Source organism: Parasteatoda tepidariorum, chromosome 1 (genome assembly GCF_043381705.1).
Source record: "Parasteatoda tepidariorum isolate YZ-2023 chromosome 1, CAS_Ptep_4.0, whole genome shotgun sequence".
Taxonomy (NCBI): domain Eukaryota; kingdom Metazoa; phylum Arthropoda; class Arachnida; order Araneae; family Theridiidae; genus Parasteatoda; species Parasteatoda tepidariorum.
The window spans coordinates 12,064,904-12,075,879 of NC_092204.1; the positions used below are offsets into that span (position 1 = coordinate 12,064,904).

The 10,976-nt window shown below is 29.2% G+C and overlaps 1 protein-coding gene across 3 annotated transcripts in view; it reads left to right on the forward strand.

Moving 5' to 3' along the window:
- The window catches only part of LOC107445702 (uncharacterized), a 22,463-nt gene extending 14,716 nt beyond the window's left edge, over window positions 1–7,747 (forward strand). For all 3 annotated transcript variants that reach the window (XM_043053715.2, XM_043053716.2, XM_071187309.1), the window contains 3 exons: window positions 1,534–1,604; window positions 3,541–3,942; window positions 5,431–7,747. In XM_043053715.2, coding sequence (XP_042909649.1) covers window positions 1,534–1,604; window positions 3,541–3,942; window positions 5,431–6,894 — 1,937 coding nt within the window. In that variant the 3' untranslated portion in view covers window positions 6,895–7,747. The remainder of the gene's footprint in view (window positions 1–1,533; window positions 1,605–3,540; window positions 3,943–5,430) is intronic.
- Window positions 7,748–10,976: the final 3,229 nt, after the last annotated feature.

Below are 10,976 nucleotides of genomic sequence, written 5' to 3' on the forward strand. Positions count from 1 at the left end.
TTCTTGTTTATTTTATTTTACTTCTAACACTTTTTTTGACGTAAGGGGTAAGGGTACTTTTGTTCTGAGTTCAGGGTCAAGTTGAATTCACTCGGTGATGTGGGAAAGTACTGATTGTTTCGATTTACACCCGTTTCTTTTTGGGTTTTTTTTAACGCTAAAACTGTTTATAAAAAGTTTTGTTTTTCAATAATATCATTGATTGAATATGAATTTTTTGAGTGCTTGAAAATTTTTTAAAGTGCTTGAAAAGTTTTTAAAAAGTGCTTATTTTTGATTCAAAGATTATTATGCTGACCAAAGTATGACTTATGAAAAACTGGAAGGTATTTTCATTTGTTTTATAAATTTTTTTTTTCTTCCTAACTTAATAGCTCTTACAATTAATGTCAAACTTTACTTCAAACTTCAGCGTGTGGTCTCTTAATGATATGTGTGTTATAACCAGGGTTGTTGTTTCAGAATCAGCATTAGACAGATTTTGGGATAAAAGGAGTCAGGTTTGAGATGCAAAAAATGTGTTGACTCGAAGTTTGAATTTCATTTGGGGACAAACAAATTTAGAAGGCTAAGAAAGCCATTTTTGAACTTTCCTTGAAAATGAAATTATTTGTAGAGCAATTGGGGTATTCAAATCAGGACAGTCAGACTGCAAATATTAACTGAGTCTCTATCATCCTTTTCCGAAAAGGAATTATATTTTGAGAAATATTTAAATAATATTAAAAAATCTAAGACAAGGTGAATGAAGAAAAAAGCACTTTCGGTATGAAAATTTAAAAAGTACGAACAAGAGTTCTACACAAACTAGACAGATTGCTTTTGCTAGGGACCTCTTTTAGTACTTCTACAAATCTATCTTGAAAAGTATAAAAAAAGAACAGTAAGAAGTTTTCTTCCTCAAGTTAGTGTGGGAGAACTATTCTCTCTCAGTTTATGAAATAGGATCTATGCTCCTCTATCAAAGAAGATATTGTTAAAGCTATAATCTTTCTTAAAAACTATTAATGCCAGCTTTTCCATTTTCTAATAAATGCTAATTAATATAAATAATCTATTATGCCATCATTTTTATTCCCTTTGACATCTATTACTTCTTTTATATATTTAAAAAAAAAAAAAAGATGAAGCTGTAAATCGAAATACATTGATATATTTTTTTTATTGAGAATTAAAAAAAATTCATAATCTTATTCAAGATCAAAATTCAAAAAAGCATTCAAAATTCTTTAGAAATGAGAGAGAAACTTTTGTTGGTCATGTGTATTTTGCTAGTGAAGTCATGATGCCTATTAAATCTTTACTGGTGTTATTTTTATTTCTACTATGTAAGAAAATAGCAATTAAAAGTTGACAAACAATTTTTTTTTCCCTTTAAATTTCTAGAATCCTTGCTTTATAATTTCTGAGAATTATTAAAGATTACGAAATTTTTTGATGCTGTGAACTTGAAACATTTGTCATGCTCTTTTTTGTCTCTGTTCTTTTGCACTATTACACACTATTTGAAGCATGTACATTGCTGATTTACAGATCTTGCTAACAAGTATCTTGAATTTTTGGAAGCTGCTCCTGCAAGATTTAAGAAAAAATTGTTAGAAAAGGTATTATGCTTATTTTATCTATTTTATTAAACTGTCTGTGCAATATTCTACACAAGTAATCATTTATGTAAAAGTTGTACATTTATGAACTTATTAAGTTGTCATGCATACAACATGATTGTCATCAAGGCCATTATGTTTTGAAATCTTATGGAAGATTATGATTGTGGCTAATGGCCTCATAGCACAGAATGTATGGCAATATTCTGCAACAAGCATATGAGTCAACAAAAATGTTCTGCTGCTGATTATAAATGCATTTTACCTCTGAGCAAGCGTACACAACCTTTCTAAAGAGTTCATTTAAAAATGAAATGTGAAATAACATGTAATAAACTATTACTGTTGTACAAAATCATAAATTTAATACAATTTAGTAAGAAAAGGAAAAATGCTCATGAAATTAAAATGGAAAAATAAACAAACAATAAATCTTACTAATAATCTCACATCTAAGTAAGATGAATGACAGGAAATCGAAGTATTATTATAGAATATGAACACAGGCTGTAGACCTTTTTTTTTTATTATTTATTTCCTCTTTAGGCATAACGATAACAGAAGAATGGAATAATGACTGGAGGTCAAGTATTGCAACTGCGTCTATTTTTCAATTCATTCATTTTAAATTTAGTTTGGGGGAAGAACAGGGTAGAAAATGAATTCTTTTTTAGTACTTCGGCGTTTCTGTCTGTTTGCCGATTCATGTTTAACTGGAGTGGAGGAATGATAAAATTGCACACTTAAAAAGAAGAAAGATAGTGATGCACATGTCTGATTTTGATTTGTGTTTTTGCACATTGAAACCCAAGTTAAATTCTAAATAAAATAGTAATAATAGAATTACAGGCTTACGCAGGGGCCCCCATCAGGGGGGAAGGTGTGCGCACGATGCACCCACTTAAAGCTTGGGGGGATTTTTACACTAAATAAAACGAATAGTTTGGGGAAGATTTATACGAGATAATTTTTTTTTTTTTTTTTTAGTACATAAATAAAGGTTACTGGCCATTTTCAGGCATACATAACTTGACTACAGGTGCAAAGCAAAATAAAAAATAAAAAAATTGGGGGGGTGTGAATGCACCCAAGGGCTTGGGGGGGCGCTGGGCTTACAGTGGCAATGTAGCAGAGTTCTTGCAGGAAAAAAAAAATTTGGGGGTGGGGAAGTAAATTTTCTTTTTTCCATAAATGTTTTAAAGATTTTTCTCTCTTCAGAATTATACTCTAGAAATCTTTAATCTTTCATTGCTCAGTTATTATTGATATTCTCATGATTTTCTTTAAAAAAATACTGATATTATGACTTTCCTCATTTAACAAAATGTTTTAGTATTTTTAACTTTATAAAATTCTCCAAAAAATAATTGTTTATGACTTAATAACAGATTTTATCTTGCATTCTGTTTCTGAAAGCTTTTGTACTCCCATCTAAGGAGTTATTTTTTCTCAGCAAAGCCAACTAATCGCTCATTTTCTTGAATTGTTAACAGCAAAATTGCTGCATTGATGCTTATTTTCTGGATTTCGTTTGAACCTCTTATTACATATTTTTTTTAGAAAGAAAAAGGTTCTTTAACGTTAAATTCTCCGCATCTGTTCAAGATGATATATTTAAAAAAATTAATTTTTAAATATAATTCTTTATAGTATTGATACTTTTATTGAACCCTCCTACACTTTATCAGAAAAAACACACGCTAACCTGGAAATCTTAAGATTTTTTAGTGGAAAAATCAGGGAAATTCGATACCTAATTTGAGTGGCCACCTTGTATGAAAATTAAAAAAATTTTGAAAAAAATCTGTGATTTTCGAACATATTGTGCCAACGTAACGTGGTGTCGAAAGAGTTGAAACTAGCTACCAAAATTGATTCTAGTGCATCATTCTTATTATATATTTATAAATGTATATTTCTCTCCCTAAAATCTTAGAAGGCGGCAATTGATGGACCCGTTACAAGCAAAATAAAGGCTAATAACACTACAGAGAGCACCAAGCAAGATAATCCATTGCCAGAGAGAAAAGAACATGAAGTGCATCAAATGATTCCTGTGAAATCGCTACAGTCTGAACTACTACCAACTTCCTCTTCTGCACAGTTATCTGTTAAGCCCTCAGCATCTAATACTCTTGCATCATCTGTATCACTTTCCTCTCATTCTGAGATGCGAAGAGAGGCAGCAAAAGAGCATCTTACATTTTTGAAAGCATTTCATTTAAGAAGAGAACAGCGAAAAAATCAAAATTCCATTCCAAAAAATACCTCTGGTGCACATCAAGTCAAAATGCAAGAAACAGCTCCACACAAATTTATTGAAAATTTAGTTCAAAAGGTAATTGTTTTACTTTTAATTATACTTAATTTTCTCTCTCTCTTTTTTCTTTTAATACTTTTCAAATTATATTTGTTGCAAACAAGCTAGTAAAAAATGTCATAAAAATGTAATGCTTTGACTTTTATCAAGTAGTGGATTTAGTTGAGAATTTTAATAGTCAATATTTCAATAATCTACAGAGAAACCTACAAAAAACTAGATTTTTATAGTACCTAATGTCTTCCGAACAGCTATTTCTGAACAACGTCTGCTTGTTTCTAGCATGAAATTTGTATCAGGGTGAATCATATCTGACCTTTTTCCAATTTTTCATATTCTGATCATTACTAAATGTATCTATGGCTATTGATGAATGGTCGTTGCATTCAAGTCATTGTAACAGTTTTTATATGTTCATATAATAGTCAAGCATAGATTTAAGAGTTCGTATGTGACAACTGAAGTCATTCTTTTTTTTTATCAATTGTGCCTGCTGCTGATAAGCTTGTTCTAAGCTGCCCACATACTATGAACAGTAATTTTTTATGTGTCATCAGTCCAGGGTTCCCACAGTACTTGCAAAACCTTGAAAATTCTTGAATTTTGTTGTAAAAAAAAAAAATCAGGGTTCCATAATAGTGTCCTTAAAAACACAAAATTCTGTGATCGGTCCATAAAAAGTTTTTGATTTCCTCTGAATAATTTTCAAAATAGTAAAAATTTTCCTGCGTGAAATTTCAACATTTAAATTTAAAAATTTTTAACTTAAAAATTTTGAATTTTATGACAAGCACATAGCAATAAAATTAGTTTGACAATTTTAAATTCCAAACATATTTCAAGGCGTGAACCCTAAAATTGTCACCAAAAAATTAGGTGACAATTGTTGCCATACTGGCGTGAACCCTAGCCATGTGCTTTTTTCTTTTTATTATTCTCCACAAATGAAGTAAAAAATCTTGTAAGATGGGGTTAACTAGTCTCCGTGTGATTTTAAAAAATGGTAAATCAACACTCCTAATCAACACTCAAATATCATAGGATTTTTAAATAAGTTCAGAGATCGTCCACTGAAATTACTTTCATACAAAAATATTAAGCAGCATTTTCTTTGTGTTTATTTCGAGATTATTAGAACACTACTTTTTTATTAAATAAATTCTGAACTCAACTACAAATTAATTTTAGGGGTTTTTATCTGATTGATGCTGCTAATTTTTTTTTAATGGAACAGAATTATGACATTTTTCCATGTATCGATTTAGAGTTATTCTCTATCGAAAAAATTATACTGGAAACTATTAAAATTTTCTATCCAAAGCAAATTAATTCTGAAATTAAAAATAGTATTTTTTATTATTTTTTTGCAGTAAAATTTTTCTTTATTACACTAAAGTAGAGCAAATTATACTTTTATTAGTCGTTTTTTGATATTATGATATTATACTCTGAAACTCCTATAGTTTTTTTACTGTACTGTTCCTATAGTTCTAATTTCTTTTTTAGAGTAAATCCCAAGATGATTCTTGCAGTGTAGCAGTTACTGAACTCCCCACTAATGTTCAAGCTGATAAGCAAGACAAACTAGCTTTTTCTTTAACAGAACTCAACCAGCCTTGCACAGAATATAAACTCTCAACAAACAATCTGGAATTTAAATATCCTGCTGGGCCTACTAAACAAGGCATCTCTTTACCAGGTAAGGAGAAAACTGATGCAAATGTGATAGTTTCGACGAGTTCATCAACACAGTTATCCGTGCCTCAACTGGAGTGTCTTCACACTGGAAAACCAACTGAACCTTTCACTTCTAATTGTCAAAAAAATTCTAAGTTCCTATCAAAAGAGTTCAAAGATATGAAATCTTTTCAGCATGCTTCATCACAAAGAAAAGAACTATCTGTTGCAACAGTTAATATTCCTGTTTGTTCATTGGCTGAGACTTCACTGCTTCAACTGCCATCTCAACTGTCCGCAAAACCCTTAACTGTTAATAGTCACGACAAGTTCGGGTCAAGCAAAATAAAAACTAGTTTTGTGTCTCAGAATATGGTACTCCCGAAGAAAGAAAAGCTTGTGGTGACAGAGAAGGCTGTCGTAAACGTACCTCGATCTTCCATGCCTTCGTCTAGACCCTCGACTTCTAAGCAGACTGCATTACATATGCCTCTAATTTCTGATTCGGAAGGCTCGGTGAAAGCTGAGGAGTCTTTTCAGGGTGGTAAATACAGTTCTAATCGTCATCAAGATCCCAAAGGTTTACAGATTTTAACTTCTGTGAAAAGTGATCATATACTTAAATGTAATCCTGATAACCTCTTCACTCCTTTAAAAGTTCACCAACAAATAAATGATCCAGTGAATGTTCCTGTTGTACCCGTGAAACCTGTATGTGTGAGTAAACCTGTGGTTTCTGACAAATTGAGAACTAATCTATTCCAGCGACTAAAAAATGATCCTAAAATTATAAAAAATGTGTTGCCCACCATAGTCTATAACTCAATGCCCAGAAACCAACAGCCTTGCAAAGGAAGCAATCTTGCAATATTAGAAGCTGTTAAACAAAAAAAGATTACTCATATGGTTCAACCAGTGAAAACAAAGCTTGAAACACCAAATGTATACCGCATGGGAAATATCTCTGGCGTGAAAGTAAAAATACCAAAGGAACTTGTTACTTTAAAATATATAGTAACTAAACCTAATAAAATACCTGAGATATCTTCTACAGCTAATATTCCTCCTAAAGAGAATAAAATGAAAAGTTCAGAAGTGCTAAAAATAATTGCCACAGATAAATCAGGAACCTATATCATGGCTGCTAAAGGTGACAGTGACAAAGGAAGTCTAAAACGTCCACATGACTTTGATCTCAGTAGCAAACATTCTACAAAGCACCAGAAACTAGATCATTCCAAAGTTAAATCATTCCAACACAATGTCACTAAGTCAAATATGTCTGTAATGTAATTTACTGCTAAAGATAGAGCGTAATGCTGAATAATGAACTTTTAAAGCTAAAATAACAACCCATTTGTTAAGAATTTTAATTATACTAATAAGATCAATTAATGAGCATAAGTCACTGCACTTTAATTTCACAGAGATATGCGGAATTCGGCTGGAAGGAAAAGAGTTTTCCTTCCAGATCCTCGTGCAATATGCTACCTATGTAAAAAATTTCATGTTTAAAATCATAAATTCTGCTGCATATCTCTGTAAAATTATGGTACTTATAACCAAAGAACTCTCATCACTTCTTTAAAAAATAAACATGAGATTTAAAACTTAACAATTTGAGTTTTGGTGGTGGTAGTTGTTGCTAATACGATATGCTTTCATTAAATCATATTTTATGACAGTCAAAACATTTCACAAATGGTAATTTAATGCTGCAAATCTTGAACTTTAGATATTTTTGTCCGGACTTACTTTACCAGAAAGTAAGTTTGTCATGGGGAAAAAATATGTAATATAAAAATTTAAGTTTCGATTGCAAAATATTTTTTTTTTCTATGAATGCAATATGTTTCTTACAAAATGTGAGAAAGTATGTTACTCCAAAGATTTATCATCAAAAATTAAATTATGTTAAGATTTATTACATAGTCTAGGTCAAGACTTGTCAAATAATTATTTAAGTTGTAATGGCAGTGTATAAAATCTTACATATGTTAGTGTACAATATGCTACTGGATTTATTCCAAAGGATTGTTGGATTGGAAAGGAAGGTTGAATTTATTCCAAAGAATTCTCATCAAAACAAGACTGTGATTATAATGTTACTGGGTTAAGAAAGAAGACAGTTTTTTAAAAAAAAAAATAATATAAAGAATCAACTATGAAACACTTTCTCTACAAAAACATGTCAATCTGAAAATTGGTGCAGTTAAAGACATGTTGAGTACTTAGCACTTCCTAACAATAAACTTGAAACAAAATTCTTTTTGTAACACACAATATGCTATATTCATACATTTTGAACTAAGTGCTAAATCATTCTTAATCAATTATGTCTGAGTTATTTAACTGTTTTGTAAATGTCTGTCATGTTATTTTTTAAATCTTAAAAGTGTTGTATTTCAATGATTGAAAAAATTTTCATAATGTGATATGTTTCTGTTTATGAATCAGGCATATAAGTGCTGACTTTAATGTACAAAATTTATCAATGTTATTCTTTGTAGCGATTTAAATTTCACGGTTGTGTCCCTAAGTCAAGAAATGTCATTAAGAGTAATTTAGTGCTTGATAAGACAAATGTATTGCCAGAAACAAATCTGGGGCTCACAACACCTGTCTTAAAGTTAGCAAACCTCTTGCTCAGCAAAGGCCTACATTATCAAAATTAATTCGAGGTAATTAGTTTCACTTCCAAATGAGAGCATGGCTTTGGTATTTAATTTTATTTTAATAACTTCTGAGTGAGTATTGAGTAACAGTGAGTATTTCATTTTAATAACAGTAGTAACATGTGTTAAACAATATTCTATACATTTCCTATCAAGTGCTAGATTATTGAGTCCTAGTGGCACCTAGTCAATCTTATTTTAATAACAGTAGTAACACCTCAGATAAAATCCTTGTTAGGCACACATTAAACAATATTATTCTATACATTTCCTATCAAGTGCTGGATTATTAAATCATAGTGGCACCTAGTCAAATATGGTAGAGTAATTAATTTGTTTAATACGAAAAATGTGTCTGTCATGTAATTTTCGAAACCTGTAAATTTTATGTGAAAGAAATGTAATTTTTTTTTTAATTTTAAACCAATCACATTTATAAATACTGAATATAAATATATTATGCAACATCAATCAAATGTCACTCTTATCAATCAATCTCAAGTGTCATTAGTTATGTCACTTAATCAATATTACAAAGTGTAATTTAGAGCACCAAAAGCTAAAATGCATTGCTATAAACAAATCTAAGCGTACATCATTTGTTCTGAAAAGAAAATCCATTCTGGTATTAAAAAGTGTCCAGTATTAATTTAGAGCACATGAATAACTTCTGATTTAATTATCAGATATTCTTGTACAAGATGCACTCTTTATTGTTAGAAAATTAAACTTAAACATATTAATTTACCACCGCAATATCTTAAATTAGGAAATCAGTCGCAAAAACGTAATTTCTCTGAATAAACATGCCCCCCTTTTTTTTCATTTAAAAAAAAAGCAGCTTGGACTTTCGGCTTTTAAAATATGGCTCAGAACGCAATGAAAGATTATAATAAGTCTCAGCTTAACAAGAAGAGTGACCGGAAATTTGAACCTCTTAATGTTGATTTTACTTTCTGCTTATATCTAGAACTTTTTAAGCAAATTGAAATCATAGAATGGTTTTTATGGTTGTGTGCACTAAGATAATTTCATGTAAAAATAAAATTATTTTTAATATGGATCAAAAACAATTTGAATTGTAATGTATACAAATTTTTACAAACTACATAATTAAATGATAAAATTTAAAATAAATCTTGAATAGTTTCAGGGTAATAAAATTAAAGAAAGGAAGTTATGCATTTAAATTTTTATTTCTCAAAAACTTCTTTACCAAATATGTTTAGATCTGCCATTTAAAACTATAAAAATTTGTATACACAAGAATAATCAAATTTTATAAAATAAAAGTTTATTTTTTACTAGAAATTATGTATAGTTTTTATAGTTCTTTCAAAAAAATGTTTCGAATTTTGGAGATATAGTAAAATAAGCAAAATGAAAATCATATTAAGGGGCTCAAAATTACGATAACCCTTCTGTTTGAACCTTATTTTTAAAAATGTAGCTATTTCTAAAATATTTTGGGTCAAAGATCTGCATCCTTTGAAATAAAATTTATAAGTTTATACAGAAAAGGTATGTTGTTTGCGAGTTAGATTATGCTATGGTTCACGCTACTTAATTACTAAGTTTAATTACAAATTTTTTATTTGTGAGTAAACTTTGTAATTACAGTTCGCTAATATTAGCCTTAATGGTAGCTTTTTTGATGCATGAAAAGTAAAAAGTCAATCTGTGATATTTTTTTATGGAAATTAATGTGTGCTGTCTACTACATGGAACATCAATTTTTATCACTAGTTGTATAAGTGCTTGATAATTCTATCATTATAGTCATGCCAAATAAATGTGTCAAAAAAAATCAAGTGTTTCTCATATGAACAGAGCATTTGCCATGTAATTTTTCTAATATTGTATAGTAGTATTAATGTAAGCTAAAAGTGATTGGAAAACTGTGATATTTTTCTGGTGGAAATTAATTTATGGTGTCTATATTGTTTGATGAATCAATATATATCCCTCGTCAAATTTGATAATAATTTGGGAACAATTGTTTCAGTTGATGAAAGGAATATGCCTGTTGTATGATTTTCTAGTAGAAGAGAATCCTGAAATCTTATTACTGTACTTAGTTTTTCACCAATGTTGACCTTTATTGATCAACTTGAAAAAAAATCAAAAATTTTATTTCAATAGATGAAAATGAATTTGTTTGTACAAAAGTATCGCAGATTATGGAAAAATAATGATTGAAAATATCTCAAATTAGATAATATAACAAATGTACTTGATGAATAATTAAATTTTGTAAATAAGTATGTTTTTCTTTTGTATGTTATTCTTTTTGTATGATTTATCTTGTAATAACTGTTTATATTTTTAATAAATTGTTTTATTATGAAATTTTCAATAACTGCTTGTAATCCTATTTACAGTTTTAGAATATTTCAATATTTTCAGCATATGAATATCATCTATTGCACATCATATATAGACTTTTAAAATTGAGGCTATAAGCCATTGAGTTGTTTCTTTATTTTTATATAATAATCAGTTTCATTTTTTAATCTTAGATTTTTACAAGTACTTAAGAAACATTAGTTTCAATTGTTTTGTACATACTGAATGAAAGGCTTAGTTTTTTTTTTAACAAAAAAATTAACTTTAACTCCTGTTTTAGTTGATTTTTGGATTTAAAAAAAAAAATTCCTAAAATATAAAATTTTTTAATGAGCACTTAAGTGGAATGAAAAG